The 21,152-nt window shown below is 36.4% G+C and overlaps 1 protein-coding gene across 1 annotated transcript in view; it reads left to right on the top strand.

Annotated features, from left to right (window-relative positions):
- Positions 1–21,152, top strand: part of ZNF407 (zinc finger protein 407) — a 350,778-nt gene that overhangs the window by 245,365 nt on the left and 84,261 nt on the right. The window contains exon 8 of the mRNA XM_054191717.1: positions 3,144–3,322. Coding sequence (XP_054047692.1) covers positions 3,144–3,322 — 179 coding nt within the window. The remainder of the gene's footprint in view (positions 1–3,143; positions 3,323–21,152) is intronic.

Consider the following 21,152-nt stretch of genomic DNA (forward strand, 5'->3'; position numbering starts at 1 on the left):
AACCTTTATTCATGTCTGATAAGAAGATTCACAGCAAGACATGAAATAAAACCCAAATTTCTGTTGTGCCTCTCTGCACCAGCATTGAATACAAACCCTTAGACTATCGCTTCAGACTAATTCAGTCTCTCTAATGAGTGCCCTTTCTGTTATTGCAGAGCACGGAAAAATTGCCAGAAATATATACATTTGATTTTCAAACTGGAAAATGGATCATAAGGACAAAAGTGTGCTTACATTAAGGAATAGTAATTTAAATTAGAAGCCTCTGGTGTAGCCTTACTGGAACACAGGCTAGCCTCTTAAAAGCTGCATTTGTTTGTTTGTGGCTGTAATTCAGAGTAGAAATCAAAAAAACAGAAAGACTTTACTCAAACAATTCCTTTTGGGCTGGGCTCTACGTTGCCAAATTTCAGAATAAAGGGAATCTTTATCTCAAAGTTTATAAACTCCTGGAAGTGAATTTTATAATACAAAGCCTGTCAAATGCTTAACTATCATCACTATTGCAACACTATAATATTTTAGTTAGATGTTTATCATGGTATAGCTTTAATGAAAATACAGCGCTGTTTAAAATCACAGACCTCTGTGTTTAGTCATATGAGATGAAGTGATGTAAGTACACACATACACAGAGTTTTGGGGGGGTTGTGTCAGAGATATAATAACATACTTGTACAGTACTCAGGAGAAGACTCCTAATAAAACAGACAGTCAAAGCACACTGAATAATTAAAAAAACCCATTTTATATGCAGTACATTTTTGTCATGTCATATTTAAAGGTATTATTTGGCTTCAAAAGTGGTTGGATTTGCCAGTTGTTACCTTCATGGTTTACATTATATTGCAATTGCTGCATTGCAACCTAATACGAGAGGCCATTTGTAATGCCTTGTGATCTCATAGTCCTTATTTCTGATTAAGCCTTTCTGGCCTCATCACATGGAAAAATATTTTTTTAAAAATTTTTATTTCACATGATGAATATATCAGTATGTTGGCATGTTTAGTCACAGATTTTTACTGATGACTGAATAAATGAGACTTCAGGGTTGCTCCATTTAAAGTGGTTGGAGCAAATTCGCAAATCAAAGGAGATAGAACTGGCCTTTTATGACTTGAACAGGCTGGGTTTTCTTCACAACTCTTACACAGTTTTCCACAGATCCCTTACATATTTCACAGAAATATTTCAAAGTTAAAATTCTTATCTTTCCTTAACATAGTATGAGAGCTGAGCTAAAAGGACACAGATATTTTATTTCAGATTTGTATGCTCTGCTTTAATCCACTGCCCTTTAAAGTATAACCCATGATAGAAGGTTACCAGATTGTCTCCTGCTTTCATTGCAGTGTACACTATCCCTTTTTTTATTTAATAAAATACATGTTTCATTTTAACAACATTTATGAGCATTGTACTTTTTTTAGGGCCGAATCCTGAAAGATGCTGAGGGCCAATATTTCCCATATTTTTCACTGAACATAAGCGTCTTCTCTGACATTCTCAGGAGTCTGATCATTATACTGGTATATAGCAGATGGACATGACAGAGGGTGAGCTTTGGCAGCACCGTAAGGCAGATACCAGCTTTACTATGACCATCTCCAAGGGAGAGACAAGCACTCCAACAGAACTTCAAGCTGCTACTTCCAGTTTATTTTGGGGTCCTTTTTTAGGTGTCTGTTACTGTGGTATTTCTAACAGTGACAGGTAACCAATCAGTTGCTCAAAATACTACTGTTGTCTTATTTGAACATTTGTGAAGTATTATGTATTTAAATAGTTCACTTGAGTATTTGTACTTTTTTCAGTTAAACTGAATTGCTGTTCTTAGTTTGAAAATACTAATGGCGTACAGTACTAAGAAAGTCTAAAAAAATTGTATACAGGCCATTATTTTGATTCAAGAATAAATATAATGGTTATTTCTGATTGAAATAAATGAAGAAGCAATATATTTTAAATGGGATTCATCACAGAATTTGAATAAGTAGGAAATTCTAATGAAAAATATTTGGTACATGGGGGACAGGGAGGTGATTCTGACAGCCAGTATGACTTCACCTAGGGCAAGTCCTGCCTGAACAACCTAGTGGCTTTCTATGATGGAGTGACTACATCAGTGGACAGGGGAAGAGCTATGGATGTCATCTATCTGGACTTCTGTAAGGCCTTTGACACGATCCCCCACAACATCCTTCTCTCTAAATTAGAGAGATATGGATTTGATGGGTGGACAGTTCAGTGGATGAGGAATTGGCTGGACGGGGCTCTGAGCAACCTGATCTAGTTGAAGATGTCCCTGCTCATTGCAGGGGAGTTGGACTAGATGACTTCTAAAGGTCCCTTCCAACCCAAACTATTCTATGATTCTATAATTTTGGAATGAGACTGAAAATTTTAAAGACTGGAAATTAAAAGTTACTGTCATATCATGGATCACTTTGTGGATAAAAGAAATGTGAGATCTTCTTCTATCCACTTTTTTTTTTTCAGAAATAACATTAGAAATATTTATTTGTGTAAATGCATAAAACTAATTGTATATGTATTCTGACTTTTATGCATGAAAACACTGCTTTCACAAAAGCTGTATTTATGATATAAATCAGAATCTGTGTATTTTCAAAAAGCTATAAACTTGAACAACTCAATTCTCTCTTCTAGGAACAGTTCATAAGGTGGGATGAGAGTTGGTGAAATATCCTTACAAAAATCATTCACAGCAGCTCTTGTGGAATCTAGGAACTGTGTAGGAAAGGTTCATGTGAGCTCTGTTAGGAATATTATAGGCATCTGTGCACTTCAGTTTTGCTAAGTTAAAGACTTTAGCTTAATTTCTGTCCATCACTGAGCACCATCAAGAAAAATAGAAACTGTAAGACTTTTGCAAATGTAAAAAATTGTTCATATTTAAATGTTTCTGGTTCAGATATATCATTCAGTTAACCTGAAAGAGCTTTGGGAGCCTTCATGTAAAGGACAACATTCATGCCAAACCTAAGAGGATGCAAAAATTGGCCAGATGATAGTGAAAAATGAGTAATGACTGCTCATTTTCTGTTATTACACTAGGTTTTATTTGAACGACTAGTAGGGAATAATTATTTCTTCTTTTTTCCATTGCTTTTTAGGTCTAACTGTGCTGAAAATATCCGTAAACATATCCTACATACGGGAAAGCATGAAGGAGTAAAAATGTATAACTGTCCTAAATGTGACTATGGAACCAATATCCCTGTGGAGTTTCGCAACCACTTGAAAGAACTACACCCAGACATTGAAAATCCTGATCTGGCGTACTTGCATGCTGGTAAGGTCATTCTCCCTTTGCTTACAAATTTTTCTCTTTTCTATATAAGCGGGCCTAAATGATTGCAATAAAAAAGTTATCTGTTATGTTGTTATCATTTATTCTGAAGAACGTGAGTTTAAAATGGGCTTAGTTCTCTTCAAGTTTTCACAAGGGGTAAAGGTTATGCATTTAAGCGCTGAAATCCATTCGTGTTTCACAAGTAAAGCTTGCAGTTCAATACATAAACATCAGAAGTGTGTGCTATTTAGATGCCTCATTTTGAAATCCAGTTGAACTTTTATAGAGGAATATTTTTTTAACATCTGTATCAAGTCCCTCTGCCCACCCTCTTCCCCCAAGAACAGAAAAACAAAATTCCTCATGAAATAGGGTGGCAAATTAATGTACCACTTTAAAAATTCTTAGATTTCATTACAAAAAAGCAGACAGTGTTCAACATCAAAAGATAGAACAGCAGAGATCAATCAATAACTTACGTGTATGTTTTGAGGGTTTACATTAGAGAGCACACAACATGGAAGTCACTGGAGGAATCCCAAACAAAAACATTTCTTTGGAAACAGGAATTAAAAGAAAAAAGTTGGGTGTTTCCTGTTTAGGAGCAAGATTTTTTTTTTTTTTTTTTTTTTTTTAGAGATTCTACAGTTCAGAATAGAAGGTAGAAGTTTAATGGGAGCATCAATTTAGGAGAAACATAAGAGTTCAATGGCAAGAGGTTAGGAGAAATAATACAAAATTAGGCTGGAGCTTGAATGAAATGTGATCTTAACTCAGGAGAGGCAGATAACTTAGACATCACTGGGCGGGAAGACAAGTCAGAGCAGTGGGAAAAAAGAACAGATGGTGAGAAGAAGGAGTTGGGGAATCCAGAGGAGGAAGAAGCTATGTGGGCCAAATTCTCCCTAAGATGCAAATTAATCTTGCATTGGAATACTACTGTTAGTTCTGCTGTGTCAGATTTGAATCTTCTCCTGTAAGGAATTGATCTCATAATTTTGAGACCCTCTTCCCTGTAAAAAAACACGACCTAGAGAGCTTTCATTCAGCTCTGCGCAGTGTGTACACTCAAGTTATTTTAAAACCTCTCAGTCTTCTCAAAATGACTGCTTGCTTTTCTGACTAGAGGCAGTGTATTATTTGTACCATATATTTCTATTTGCCAAGTATTCCACTTCATTTTGGAACCAATCATCATGTCATGTCAGCATATGGTGGATAATATCTGGATGTGCAAACAAAATGCCAGTTGGCGGAATACCAATTTCAAAATAGGTCAGAAAACTGATCACATTTCACCATAGTTCTCACTAAAGTGAATGAGTATTCAACTCAGAGCTTAAATCCAGACATTGCTGGATTTTTACTACAATCATCCCACTTAAAATAATATGAACAATTAAAATGCTTTCAATAGACAGATATACAGGCATAACACAGATATAACACTGGTAGAACCATTAACATTTTTCCAAAATTACAAAATCTGTGTGAGTTTTCGTGTTACTTGTTCATATAGACTATATCTAGGTAAAATAATTGCTCATTGTAGCATGTTGTGGTTAAAGCTATTCAACTTGCTTGTCTTGGCAACATAGGAAAACTGTCATCAATATGTTGTATACTAATGATATCTCTTTTCTATACATTGATTCTTATACTGTAGAAATGCCTTTGCACTAAACAGGGTACTGTACAAACATCTTACTATTAGCAAGAATTCATTGTCACCTAATTATTGCCAGGCTAGCCTAGAATTGGTTTACTACAAAAGTGTTGAAATATTGTTTGCATAATCCCATCACTCAAAGGGCGATACTGGTATTTTCCTTTCAGGAAGGAACACTGTGAAAGCGGGACCTGGGTTATAATTGTGTATTCGCATCAGAGTTAAATTAAAGGGGTTTTCATTTCTTTTCAGTCCATTTCTGACTGCTGGACATCTGAGAGTTAAAGGTTTTAGAGAAGATTTTTAGAGGAATGAGGGGATAACTCCTGTGCCCTGGCTAACATCCCTTATCAAAATAAGATTTGTTCTGTGTCTGGTTCAGAGTTACTGATTACTTATTGGTCATTGGCTGCACCCACAGAGAATCCACAACACGACATAGAACCCTTTAGGATGATAGGAGTATGAAAGTGCCATACAAGATCGATTTTTTAACTTAAACATATTTGTCTGTCTTTTGTGTTCTAATATTGCTTTGTAACGGGAAAGCCAGCCCCTTTGCTTCTTTGAGTAGAATAGAAATAGAATAAGTTTCATCACTGGCAAAGAGACAAACGCCAAATCCAACCACTTACCGGCACCAGTCAGAAACTCCTTCACCACAACCCACCAAGAATGGAGCTGTGGGGTACCTTTAGGATGTGGCTGGGAGTAAAAATCAAGTCTGTTTCTCACCTGTGAAACTAAAGTTACCAGTTGGATTTCTAATTCAAAGTTAATGCTCTTTATAATATAATGCTCTAATACGTTTCTGTTTAGCTTTCTTTTGCAACTACTATTCTGCTTTATGGGGTCAGTGGCAGTAAGGAGTTTGAAGAAACGGTATTTCTAAGGGAGAGGCTGTGGAAGGTAGAAGGCAGAACAAGTTAGCTTCTACATGAGTAAGGATGATACTGTAATTGATAGGCGGTAACACTTGCTGTTCTGCATCTTTGAATTCCTGTATAACATGAGGAATTGTTATATGGAAATGCCACAAAACCAGGTCTTCAGACTTTCCCCTTTTTGCTATAGGCTCTGGCATAGAGGGAGATCTTTAACTATACAACTATATGCTTTATAAACCTTGCGAAGTACCATTATATATTTTAAAACAATAACAATCCAGGGAATACTTTTGTCTTTACCTTTTAAAATGTACTGCATTCGAACAGGCCTTTAATGCACACAAACCAACAGATATATGCACCTGCACATAAAATTGTGGGTTGAATTTGCTAGATCACATTTCAAATACAAATTTACGCATTTAACTTCAAATTTTTATACAAATCTTCAAATCTGGTTTTGAAATATTCTGTGTTGCTCTGTAAGAACTTTATGACTGTTTTGCTGACCCATTTTCTCAAGGTCTGTGTCGAAATTGAAATTTGTTGATTGTTGATTATCCACAATATTCATTTATTTTCTTTAAATAATCACATTAAAGACACTGATAGATTTTATAGCTGTTGTTCTAGAACAGAAGTGGGCTTACTAGCAAGCTCAGGAATCCTGTAGTTAATGTTTTACTCATGGAAATTTGGTTCCAGTGGAAGCTATTCATATTATTCTTGTTATCAATGCGCAAACCTGAAAATTTGTCATTACAAATGGAAAATTAATACAGTAAGTGAGAGAATTGTTATATCATGTTTATGACTACCATTTTAGTGTTGGGGTTTTTTTTTAAAATGAGAAATTTTTTCAGAGTTGCTTAATGTGGACTTGTCTGTATGGTGGGTCTCAAAGTAAGTTGAAAAAATCTTTGCATTGATTCTTGTATGCATTATATTTCCAAGAGTCTTGGATACGCTTTTTCTTCCAACCGATGCTACATCTCAATACTGAGTTGAACTGAGCCTGAATACTTTCACAAGTGGGAAAGGGCCCGTACCTGCGGTAGAACTTGAAAAGGATAAGTAGACCAGGTCTTTTTCTCAGTGCTTTGTCTGCTTTGGAGTAGCATCACTTGATAGTGCTAATTTCAGTTTGAACTAAATGTTCGTCATTTAGGAGCTCTTGTCTTATAAACATTATGATACTATTATGATGCATTATTTATATCCAAAGAGCGTAATATCTATGGCTTGACATCTCCATTATTCCAATTGCTGCAGAGACCACGGCATCTCACTGTGTGCATAGTAGTCTTCCGTGGATACTAAACTGGCCGTAAGGCAAAAAGTTCTTCAGAGAGAAGAGGAGCAATTTGCTCATTATTGTTTTTGTGATCATGTTGAAAGCTATGCGATGATACTGTTTTTCTCTGTATTGTTATTTCTATGCTGCATTGTTAAAAGTGAACATGATCTCCCAAGAATGAGTGCTACTCTAAGAAAACAGAATAATCCATTTTTTCACTTAGCGACTGATATAGCGGGCTTGCTCTCTGTCCGAGTTTCCCCATGTGAGAAGAGGTGCAATGCCTACGTACTTCACAAAGCTTTTGCTTGAAAATGGCTTCATAACACTCAACTACGTGATTAGGGAACTGCTTAAGACATTGAACAGAAAATTGGGAGATGTTTTGCCTAATTTAGAATTAGCAATCATACAAAGTCTTTCTTTAAAGTCTTTCCTTTAGAAAAAAAAATAAGGGAAGGCAGATCAATTCATTGTACTTTTTGGTAGAGTCTGTTTTTTCTTTGAAAGTGATACTATGCTTGTGAAGCACGCAAGTGATCCAGCATGCTCTGAGAGAGTCTGCCACCCTGGGCCCTGCGAGTAGGAGTGGAGGATCACTTACTCTTACAGATCCTGAGAGAACTAAAAGCGTGAGCTGCTTCCCCTTGCTGCACAGACGTGTTTTGGGGAGTGCTTGGAAGTACAGCTTTGTGTGCCTGTGCCTCCGTGAAAATTATAGGTGCCTCTGGGGTTGGGCATCCACAGAACAAAGATCGTGACGATTGTGTTTTGGCAGTTGGCTGCCTACGTGGTGATTGAGCGCTTAGTGCTCATGAAGAATTACATAATTCATGACCAAAATGATAGATAGGTACTTGATTATAGTGTATTCGTTGCTTCACAGGGAGAAAATATCACACATGAGCTACTCTTAATCTAGCTGAGAAAAGCCTAAGAAAAATCAGTTACTGAAAGCATAGTCAGACAAATTGAAATGAGAAACAAGGTGCAAATACTTAAATATGAGGTCGATTGAACTCTGGCAGCAACTAGCAAAAAAAAATAAAAATGACCCTGTTCCACTCCTTTGAGCCTTGAGAAGACTGGATGTCTTTCTGGAAGATAGGTTTTAGGGGGGCTCAAATTTGTTGGGTTCACTGCAAAACTAATTAAGTGTAATTTAGGGGGTTTTGATATACCAGAAGGCAGACTGTTATCTAATAGTCCTTTCTGCTCTTAAATCTTAAAACAGTGTTAATCTACATACAGCCTGTTGTTAAGGTTGAGTTTGTGAATCTAAAGCGCTTAGGTGTTGTGATAGCAAAGGGGTAGCTGAGGAGACCCGTAAGTCCCCCAAAGTGTTCTTTCTCATAGAGATGACATTCCCTTCATTGATGCTAAAGTCTTGCTCTCTTTCAGGCTGAAGTACCTTTGCCTGAGTAGAGATACACTTGACTGATAAAAGTTTCTTTCTGGTATGTTGTGAAATCCTTAATAAAACACATTGGAAAATATGTGTGTTTATTTATTTATTTAAGGTGTTTGAAGAATCCTGATGAAATTCTGTTCTTTTGGTTGGCAGTCCCCTTACTGTGTTATTGTCTCCTGAGATCTGAAATCAATGAAAAGACAGTTCAATTAATCATCTGTTCACTAAGCCGGGCCTACATCCTGCCCTTTTTTAGATTAGGGGAACAGAGTTAGGGAATGTTTTAGTTCTTTTCAGAGAGCAGTGAAATGAGGAGAAGTTTACTACAAGGTCTCTTTTATGCATGTTTGAAAAATATTTTTCCAAACTTGTATAAGTGCACTTTTCAAAAGGCTGTGCTCTCCGCATGTTTCTCTTCCACTTTCTTTAGCTTTTGAAAATAAGGCTGTACCAGCAACCCACAACATGATTACATCATCAACAAGGGACAAAACTGCGATCCTATCAGTTGTAACAGTTGCAATATTCATGAATGGAATTCTGAAAGTTCAGATAGTTAATCCCAAACAAAATTGTGATCTTTATCCCACTTGGCAGCTACATTTATCAAATTATTAAGAGGAAAAATTGATTGCTAAAAGTTATGGTGTGATCTATTATGTGATTTTATCAAGGTATAACTGTATTACCAAGTGGAAACTGAAGACTTATTCAGAATGTGAATCGGACAAACATAACCTGATAATATAGCAATTATACTAGTATCCAATGCTTTTCTACTTCTAAGTTTTTCTTTTTCTTTCTTGTCCTTTTTTTTGCATCTTCTCTTTAGTACTACTCTTTCGTAGAAAATATAAAAATAGGAAAAATGAAATAATAAAAGCCTGTTTACTTTTAGACTCTCTGAATTCATCAAACTAATAAACTATAAAATCGGTGAATGATACTCATCAATGAAATAATGGAAATACAAGTCAGTTGAGTACCTATGCAAACTTGTAATTCATACCTTGAATGAAACCTCCAAAGAATGGATACACAGTTTTGTTTGCAAGCATATTTAACTTTTTTCTTGGAATAGTTACATTCTTAGTCTTTATCACTGTTCAAATAAAATACTTTAAATGCTGTAATTTGAAACAGTATTAAAAATCTGTCATTGCTAGATATAGGCAAATCATGTAGAAGCTTTTACAGTAGCAGAGTATTGCTTGGGTTTCTAGTCAGATAAAACATTATTTTTGATGGCTGGTATACTTAAAAAAAGAAAAAAAATAGGCAGCAGCAGCTCTGCTTCAAACAGGTTTGCTCTTGTCATAGCTATTAGTGCCAGTCTTTCAATAGCGTGTCATGTTGATTGGCAGACACTCCCTTTCGTCTTTTGTGAAGAATAATAATTTTAGTGTGTGCTTGAAATAAAAACCTAGTATAAATGATTTTCTGTTTGTAAAGGAGAAAGCTAGGTTCCTTATAACCTCTGTAGATTATGTATTATTGTGTTTCAGGAAAAATTAATCTACATTTTAAAAAAACCTAAAACCGAAGTAATTTGATTTTTATAAGTGGCTTCCAATAGATGGCTTTGTATGCCTAGCAGAGCTTCCATAGCCAGTATCTTTATCTGTGTGGTCCTGACCATAGAGTTGGTTCTTTCCAGGTAGCAGTAAAGTAGAAAACAAAAAAAAAAAAGAGGTCATGAAAGCCTTTGGGTTTTTTTTTCTAGTATGTAGCTTTTGCTGCTGTTGTTGAAGAGCTTAGGGACTCCTTTCATAGTCCTTTAGTTGCTTTTCATAGAATCATACGATAGTTTGGGTTGGAAGGCACCTTTAAAGGTCATCTAGTCCAACCCCCCTGCAATGAGCAGGGACATCTTCAACTAGATCAGGTTGCTCAGAGCCCTGTCCAACCTGACCTTGAACTTTTCCAGGGATGGGGTATCTACCACCTCTCTGAGCAACGTGGCCCAGTGTTTCATCACCCTCATCATAAAAAAATTCTTCCTGCTATCTAGTCTAAATCTTTCCTCTTTTAGTTTAAAGCCATTACCCCTTGTCCTATTGCAACAGGCCCTGCTAGAAAGTTCATCCCTACCTTCCTTATAAGCCCTCTTTAAGTAGTGAAATGTTGCAATCAGGTCTCCCTGGAGCCTTCTCTTCTCCAGGCTAAGCAACCCCAGCTCTCTCAGCCTGTCTTCATAGGAGAGGTGCTCCATCCCTTTGATCATCTTCGTGGCCCTCCTCTGGACTTGCTCCAACAGGTCCATGTCCTTCTTATGTTGGGGACCGCAGAGCTGGAGACAGTACTCCAGGTGAGGTCTCACCAGAGCGGAGTAGAGGAGCAGAATCACCTCCCTCGACTTGCTGGCCGTGCTTCCTTTAATACAGCCCAGGATGCAGTTGGCTTTCTGGCTGCGAGCATACATTGCTGTCTCACGTTGAGCTTCTCATCCACCAACACGCCCAGGTCCTTCTCCTCAGGCCTGTTCTCAGTCCATTCTCTGCCCAGCTTGTACCTGTGGTTTTCATATTGTGTATAGCACCAATGGCACCTGTAGTCTCTCTTGCATTCTGTTCAATGCCTTTCTGCCCATGGCCCGCTGCTCTGGGGATTTCCTAGTCATCATTGCTCCTTTCTGAACAACTATCCCCGTTTGTTACAGGGCGACTAATTTTTTGTGGGGTGAGCTTTTACTCCTGAGCAGCTTGAATCTCCTTGCCCCTGTCTAAACGTTAATCTGGGTGTTGGCCTGCACATGCCTTCCTGTCCTTCCTCCCTGTGGCATCCTAGTTTCCAAGGTGGGGAACCGTTCGGCTGACTTGGAAAGGGGCTGTGCCACACTGACTGATACAGAAACCCTCATCAGTTTTGAAATTTTCTGTTGAGCCCTAATACCCACGTCTTATCTGCCCTCAAAACACCCTCGGATGGGCATCTGCTTTGCAAATTTCTTGCGTTGCGTTGGGAGCCACATGCCAAATCTCTGCTAATGTTCACAAAGACTGTTGCCTCTGCAAGGATGTCAGCTTCACTGATGAAAAGAAGGTAATCTTACTCCAAGCTATTATTTCATTACACTAATAGATAAAATATCCTTCATGAAGAACGAGACATATTATTGCCTATTTGGTGCTAAAAATAGGATATCTTAACATAAAACTTTTAAAGCAAGGCTGAAATATTAAAGTACAGAAGTAGAAGAAAGCCCTTAAGACACGACAGCCATCTAGAAAGGCAAAAATATTTAATTCTGCTTGAAAATATTTATGCATAATAGTATGTGGTAAATAAAAATAATAAAAGGAAATATTAGTATTCAGATATCAACATATTTAAATTCTGAGAAAAACACCAAAAAAATGAGATATCAAGGTCATCAAGAAAACTTTTCAAACAAAAACAAAAAAGAAATGAACCTTACAGAAAGAATAAAAAGTAAATGTGGAGAGTGCGTAGGAGTAATTCAGGATATTTTCATGTGGAGATTATCCTATACTCTGAACATTTAAATTGCTTTCCTATTAGGAGAAGTTCTTTTAAGAGTAGATCTCTTAGTGTATCATCCAGGGAAGTTATGCTTTTTTTTAATTGAAGTAAATGTAAAGTGTAAGATGCAACTTGAAGAATATGAAAATGTTGATTTAAAATGTGTTGTGGATTTTTAATATATAAAATATATGCAGCATAAATATTTTATGATATATGATATAAAATATGATCTAGTTCTATTATATAAATATTCTAAATATTTTACAGTGCTGTTATATAAATAATTTTACATAAATTTTATTTCTCAGAAAAATACAAATAATAAATATCACAATGGTGGCATCCCAATTATGAACAAATTAGTTAATTACTTGGAGATTTGAACTAACAGTACTTCCAAGACCTGGGGGCACTATATTTTAGTATAACCACATAGCAGTATATTTTGCCTACATAATGCCACCACCTCTTGGCCTCTTTCACTGTGGCTGTATGTTATTTAGAGGACACTTTAGATTTTCTCTTCCTTTGAGATGCTGCCAACATATTAACAACCGGCACTGAAAGAATGTACTCTTGATAAATAACTTCAGTGATTAATATTTGTAAATTTGCTTTGATTTGCTTGCAAGTGATGGTCTGAATTTTCTTTTTTTTTTTTTTTTAAATTACACGAAAGAATTATTTGCTTGTTACACAAAATTTTGTTACTACACAAAATGGCACAAATAATAGCAAATAATTGCAGAACCAGAAAAGTGTTGAAACAAATGTGAGTAATGTTCGGGATGGAAGGACTGAAACAAGTATTAGTTGTGTGCTCAGTGCTTTACTACTTTTGGCCATGCGCGAGAACAGCCCTTAGCAATAATTGCTCCAATGAATCACAAATCATTGGCATTCCATGCTGATTTTTAAAATTTCTTTGGGGCTTTCTTTTTGTTTGCTTTCATTGATCCAATGTATGCTGCACCGACTTTCCATTAATTTCTTGACTTGGCATCTTGGATCTTGACCTTTTGTAAGTAGGATGTCTTGTCTGTCTGATACACCACTTCTTTTGTACTTCTAATTTCTATTTTACTTCCAATAGTTCTTCATAATTTTTCCCATCTTTTCATTTACCAGATCTTTGGTACCTTTCAAATGCTAAATGCTCTCCCATATATCCTTAGTAACCATGCTGGATTTTTCTGTCCTTTTTAATATTTAGGTTTTATTGGATGAATGTAGATTGCACCTTCTCTAACTGTGCCTTAAATAATTGCCACTTAAGGGAATTAAGAAGTACAAGGGAAGGAAAATGCTGACCCATAGACTAAGCAGAAGGAAAAAACGTTCCCACTGGGTCCAATTTCCTAAGAAGGACCATCAGGATAGTGACTAGGACCTGAAATTATGGGCTGAATGACCTCTAAAAAATTATCAGTTCAAAGAGGAGCTTGTCTGTAACTGTTTGCACTAAAGGAAATTAAGATAGGTAGAACTCTCATAGAAGAAAGATTGCTTCACTTTCTTGGTGAACATATAAGAGCGTAATATGAAACTATATCTCATATAAATACATTGCATGCCGACTGTCTATAATTCTTGTATCATGTCAAAAAACCATGGAGGCAGATATCATACCTCTTAACTCCCAGCAGGCCAGTTAGTGGGGAACCCCTTCTTCTAAATGGGAAGATAAAAAGTACATCTTCTGAATTTAAGATATTTTATGCAGGTCTTGCATTTATTGGGAAGAGCGCATGCTCATCAATATCTAATGTCAAAGAAATGGTTTGTACTAAAGAAACCACTGCAGATTTAATACAGATGTTTTCATTCTCTGAGTCATTGCAGTATGATTTTCATATAATATTCTCCGATAGTAAAAAGGGACCTTACAATGAGTGCAATTTTCATATAAATTGCATGGGAACCTGAGCATTAATGAAAACTTTGAGCTTCAGATAATAGAAATCACTGGTTCAACCTCCACACGACTGGATTAGAGGCGCTGCTGGTTTAAACAGGTGCTCTTCCAGTGGCTTGGATCTGAGAAGTACAGGAGGTGTCTGACATCCAGAGGCAAAGGTGCTGGACAGGTTAGTTAGGAGGACTTCTCAAATATTTGAAAGAAAAGATCAGTTACTGTTTGTCAAAACCCCTGCTTAAATAACATTTCAGAAACTTAGATTATTGTTGCTGGAAGAGTTTTTCATTAGCAGTCGTTGTACGGTAGCTAAAGGAAAGAGTTGGTTGCTATATAGTGTTTGGGAATATAACGTGTAATGTACTTAAAAAAAAGGCATTAACTTAACTACCATATTACACACTAAGCTATGTCCCTACCTCTTTTATACCTTGCCAAAATGGTACTTCTTATTCAAAGTCTAGGAAGTAATAGCAGATAAGAGTTCTCAGAACACAGTTTATAGAAGATTTAAAAGAATTGATCTACTTTGAAGTAATAGTATCTAGAGGAAACACAAAATGAAAGCATCTTTTGATAGTAAAAAAACGATAAAACCCTGATTATCTAGTTATCTCAAGAGACATCAGAAGTTTTTAGGCAAACATTTTCAATTTAACACTGATTTTTTGATTCAGCATATATATCTGAAATTCAGAACTGGGCTTGAAGAATTTGAAGTTGGGGGTTACTAAACACTTGGAAAAATAGTTGCAGTAGTTTTTAGGATGTATGATGATTAAGGTGAAATTAAAAAGGAGGAGCCGTTGTGAAATGTCTGGAATCCTCACATATTAGTGCCTGCCACCAGCACAAAATGCCTGTGGGATAAAGCTACTTCAAGTCAATTCAATTTAGCCTCCTCTGCTAAGGATTTATCTGTAAATCCTTACTGTTCCAATAGTATTCAGTATTATATTATTTGTTGTTGACCCTTTCTTTTCTAATCCACCTTCCTCTGAGCAAACTCAGCCACTGCCACAATTGTCACTAAAATTTGCTGAGCTGCTTGTGCTTGCTTCCACCCGCACAAGCAAAAATCCTGACATACGAAATCCAGAGATTTATCAGTGTATGAAAATCATGAAATCTCAGTTACCTGTAATTCAGTACAGCCTTACTTGTATTATAAATCAGGTGGTCTAAGACAGCAGGGGAAGGCAATCCTCTTTTCTCTGTTGTAGTTGTGCGGGGTTGTTCGTTGCGTGTGCTGTTTCCTGCAACCTTTGAGCTATAGAAGTGACCAACTGATGAAATATATTTCTTGGAATGTCTTGAGATAATAATTTTAAAATAAATTGTAGGAGCCTAGAATTACAAAATTAACCAAAAATGGAATATTTTTCTTAAATAAAGCTATTTCCAGATTTGAGGGCTGGTGCGCAACAAAAAAAAAATTTTAAGAGAAGAATGGAAGAGAGGCACCAATTGCAGAAAGATTTGGTCAGGTTAGGGATACTAGCTGAGTACTTGGTTACACAAAGAGTAAATGGTTCTAAGTTGGTATAACCAGTGCTAATGATACTTTGATGGAGAGAATAGGACTCCTTATTCTGGAATTACTTTGTTTCCATCTTCCCACCAAAAATGGAAAAAATTACTGATTTGGGGGGATGGTTTTGCATAAGGTAACTTGGACTCGAGCACGAAGCAGGTGCACAAGTGGCTCACAACCTAAAGATCATCCACTTTGTAATGTTAATGCCTGCTTTCTGTGGTGAGTCTACTGTGCAATATGAAGGAAAAATGCTTTAATCTGATGTCCCCATTGTGACGCGGGATACTTTTAGGCATGTTCAAATTTTTTACAATTTTTTTTTAAGTTTTATCAGCTTGTAGGCTTTGTCTTTGCTTAAACTCACAGCCTTTTTTTTTTTCTTTATTTTCCTAACGTGGATTTTCACAATAAATGCAGATCCTTTCATATTAGCATTAATAGGTAAACTGAGCTGATTACAGGGTTTTTTCCTCAATATTTTTTAAAGAAAATCATTGCAGAATTTGCAATCTGATTGCTCCTGATGCTGATTGGCAGAAATAGGTCTTTCTTGGCTAATGTAGAAGTACAGATGGTATAGAAAGAAATGGCAAATGTAAAAATTGTACTTCAGTTTAAAATTTGAAGTTTATATGGATAAAGCTTTTAGTGCATTTGAGTTTAGCTTTCATTAACATAACATAACACAACACAACATAACACAACATAACATAGCATTACATTAAATTTCTCAAAGCAGTTCCCTCTTTCTCCAAATACTGTTGTGTACCTGCTACTGACTTCACTGGGCATATTGTTGGAACATTAATATCTGTATTTTTTTTTAGGTTTCACTAATTTACCTCAGTATTTCAGGTACTATCTCTTATTTCCAGGAGAAGGTAATTGTTGCTCATACACCAATGCTCCATCTGCATTGTGAGAAAGAAACATGAAAATAGATTTTAAAATTACAGATGGGATAATTTCTAAAAGACGTTGGCCATATAGGATGAATGCAGCCAAATTATACTCCTCATTTTTCAAGAATTTCTGAATATAAATAGCCCCATACTAGCACTTACCAGTGTTATTCAAGGATTTACTACTAGATTCCATATTTGAAGAATTATTAGAACATGTGTCCTAAGCTTTTAAGATATTGTGGTAGATTTTAAGAAGTCTGAAGTGTTTTGGAAAGGCCATGTTATCGGACTAACTCCTATTTTAATAAAAAAATTCACATGAATTGCATATAAATAAACATAATTTCTAATGCTGTGGTAAGCAAGTAAAGTGTTACGTAGAAGAAACTGCAGTGTTCAAAATAGGGGGAAACAGAAACAATCCAAGTTATCAGTCTGTGTGTTGTTATGCTGAACTGCTGTACTCTGCTACAGTACGGTTTGTACACAGCAAGATGTTTTCCAATAATTAAAGGCCTTAGGCTTCTAAGATGCTTAGATCTAAATGCAGTTATTGTTACAGTTATATGAGGTAGGAGATAACTTAAATGGCATATTTTCACTTTCCAGTAAACTTTCATTTTTTTGCTTACATTGTTTAGAAATGGAGGTTTAAGTGTATTGAACTGTTATGAATGTGTCTCATCAAAGTAAGGACTGTGAGTTTCTAAATGATATTGAGAGATAGGATTTGTCTAACTGTGTAAGTTTTTAATTTTATAAGCCGAAATAGATATGTTATGAAATATAAAACCAAATTTATTTCATCTGTGTCATTCAAGCACACTCATTTTGCCATAGAAATACTGTATTTATATTTCGCACATTGCTAAAAGTATCGGTGATAAATTTATGGTTTTGTAGTATCGTGATTTGGTTTAGTTTTTATCATACAGAACCAAAATTTCATTGCCAATTTTTGTATTTAAAGGCTTGTTAATCTGCATTGACTTCTTAGTTTGGTATGGATTCTGAGCTGAAAAATACAGTACATCACTGACTGTTCTATCACCTGACAGCGACTGATAAAGCATCCGTGCAGAAAGTGTCAGAAAAGGTTAATATTTATTGATTTTATGGCGCTACAACCAATGTAGTTTTGCCATCAAAGATGTATGGCCACCAGCAATGGAATCTGTAAAATTGCAGGTTGGATGCTAGTTTTTATTATAACCTATGCCAGTATTCTGGCCTTAAAAAATGACAGATATTTAATTTAAGACAAAAGGCTTGGAATGTGCAGCTACTGTATACCTGCAACGGGAATTTAGTATTCTAAAATGAAATCCAAGCACAGTGCTTTAAAGCTTAAGGGGGGGAAAAACACGCAACCTTGCATTGCAAATGACAATCACATTTAGCCTTTTCATCCACTTAACGACGTGCTATTGATCTGTAGAAGGTGCCCAAGCAAGTGATAGCTGAAATTATGAGCAATAAAGGGCTTGCTTCTTCAAACAAAAAAGTATATAATTAGTAGGAGTGGAGGAGGGGGCAGAGCCTGTGTTTGGTTTTAAAGGCATTTAAACAAGATGGACTGAGTGCAACAGCAGTGTTTAAGTGTACACAAGGAGAAATCTGGTTGCCTTGAAGCATAAATCCATGGTCTGGTTGCAGCTTGCGTGTAAAAATTAGGCGTGCACTCCAGCCTTTACATTTATCTCCATCAGGGTTTGCCTGACAGAAAGACAATCTGTTGGTTTGCCTACATCAACTAGGGAGAGGAAAATCTTGTGAAGCTTTGGTTCTTCTAAATGCATCCGTAGTTTGCATTTTTATTCTATTTTTCATTTAGCTGACTCTTGATATCAACTTTTTTGTAACTGATAGTGCCGTTGATATTTCCGGAAGGTTTTCAAGAAGATGGAAGAATACTTGCTGAAGTGCTGAATTAATCTACTAAAATACATAGACATGCATAGACCTTGTACAAGCAGGGTTGTAAGGAACAGTAGCAGGATCCGGCCCTAGATTTTAAGAATCCCTGTTTAACTAATATTTATTACAGAATTACTATTTTTATGGCATAGTTTTGCATGCAAATTTTTTCTCCCCTTAAGGTTTCTCCCCTTAAGGTTCAGCATCAGGGACAGCAGTAACAATGGGTTTGGTTTTGAACAAAACCTAACGATAATTCAGCAGTAAGAAACTCTTATTCTAACCTGACGAGTAGAATAAATTGCATGGCATACAGTAAACATGCTTTAGATCGCCTCTCCTCTGTACCACATTTTTCTGTTGAGCTTTATACCACCAGTTTGTCTGGGTTCTTTTTCCCCAGACAGCTTACCCATTTTATTGTGCTCATTTAGGGGAAAGAAAAACTGTTTGTCTCCTTGAAAGGCAAGAGAACAGTGAGTGGAAAACTACTTTTATAGCTAAAATACCATTATAATATATGGCAACTAAAATTCTAAAATTGAAAGAGAAGATACAAGAGAAAATCTTAAATCATTTTTTTAAAGCCACTGACAATTTGAAATATTCCCCATGAAGATTTCTACTTTTTTGTCTTCCTTTCTTGAGCTTAGTAAAATGTGATTTTTAAAATGATTGTTAAAATAACTTGTTTAATTTCAATAACTCAAATAAGATCTATTCCTCATATAACTCCACCTTTTTTATTTTAATGACTGTGTCATTAATCTAACATTTTCCATTTTTATTGTGCTTCATTTTTCCCCCCTTCTGATCACTTTAAATCATGACTATGAAATGGCACGCATTCAGCAGTGGTGTGCTCTGGCTGCTTTTTTACATCCCTTTTACCCCTTTAATCTCATGTTTTTAACTTTAGGACAGCCAGGTGCAAACGACATCGTGGCTGTATGGTGTCCATAAGTGACTCCCAGGCTACAGCTCCGGGTGGCAGCTTAGTGACAGAAGGTTTTTCAAACACTTTATGTCATTTTTTTTTTTAATTAAATATCACTGCTGTAAACTATTTGTTATACTTTATAACACCTTCACCCTAAAATTGGTCATTACCTTGGGTAATGGTTGGTATGTTATGTTGTTAGCTGATTTTAACAAATGATTTTGAGGAATTATTACTTAATTCATAATGTAATTAAACTTTAGTACCCAGCAATACAAAACTGAAGCCATATATTTATTTTAGATTGCATAACCATGAGAAGGCTGCATTGCTTAAATCATTATCATTCATTGAGTAAATAAAATGAATTTATTATGAACTTTGCCCATACAAATTTGATATAAAACTAAGGGATAAGGAAGGAAAGAGGTAATTTGAGACTGTAGCTCGCTGAATGATTACACATGCTAACGGGACCTTCCTGTGCCTGGGTGAAAGGGCAAGAAAGGAGCCCAGAAATTTCTTAGAATTCAAATTCTACTTGTACTCCCCTGGCTTTTTGATTGAACTTCAGATAGAGGATATGAAGGGGTCCATCAGGTTAGGACTGGGATTCATCTATGGTCATAATGCCCTAAACGCCTGTGTACATGCACTCTGTGTGTTACCAGTAGTGCTGCAGAATCACTGTGTGTCTACAACTTCTGAGGTGAGGCACAGGACAAAAGATAGTATCTGCTTGTATTTCGTTAAGAAAAAGTCAACATGAGCCAGAAATTATTACATCATATTTCAGATCTGAGTCAGGGTATAAAAACAAAACAAAGCTATTGAAATCACTATACCTCTATTCAGAAAAAAACCATAGGATAGCAGAGTATTTCCTCATGCAGCAGTGTAGCTCTACTTTGAGCATGAAAGTGCAGTGGTGATCGTTAGTGTTAGCCTTACGGTGTTACTGCCATTTGTGGCTGGAGTTTGCAGGCACCTGTGTGTCACCTCTTCCTGCCCTTGGTACAAATCAGCTTCGTTTGGGAACCCATTTCACCTCACGAGCAGAGGCTGAACCCAGGCTGTTAAAACCAGAGCATGGGAACAGCAGAGCAGCAGCGCCGGGGGGGCTGGCCCAGACCAATCACCCCCAAAGCAGCTGGGAACAGCATTGCAGTAGTGCACTTCTGCGGCACCTGCATCAGAGCGGGTTTGCCCCTGGCCGAGCTGTTGTGTAGCAGGGATGCAAGGGGGCTGAGGGCCTCCATGCTTCAAAGCAAAGACTGTCCTGTTGGAAGTGATTTGCTAAAACCTCCGGAGTATTATTTAGTTATTAGATGCGGGGGGCGGGGGGCAACACAAACCCTTCTCTGGAATACTGAGATTGCAAGTGGTATTTGTGCTGATACAGGGTAGGAGATGGACAGAAGTCTTTCCAATCCTGCTCACTGCTCATAAGCCTCCATACTCTGTGTCTACTATGCTGAGACACACAGAGCCCTTCCAAGGGGGTATGAGGATGTCTTGCTGTTTGGTAAATATTACATCTGCCCTCACAGATCTGTAGGATATGTCCCAGCATTTAATTCTTAAAAATTCTTTGTTATTATTTTCTTTAGTTAATCAATTACATTTCTATCCACTGTCTTCCTCAAGTGTTTCTTGCAATAATACTTCATGAAATAATTTATTCAGGCTTTCTTGATCCTTTTTGCTAAACTTATAAATTTGATTGCATTGCTATTATTGACTGGAACGTTACATAGCAGTTAGCTTTTATTGGTTTTGTAGTGGAAAATATGTTATTTTATTGTTCATTTTTATATCTCAGATTTCATCTTTCATTAGAATTTTGAACTATATCATCTTCAGGGT

Source organism: Rissa tridactyla, chromosome 2, assembly GCF_028500815.1.
Source record: "Rissa tridactyla isolate bRisTri1 chromosome 2, bRisTri1.patW.cur.20221130, whole genome shotgun sequence".
NCBI lineage: Eukaryota > Metazoa > Chordata > Aves > Charadriiformes > Laridae > Rissa > Rissa tridactyla.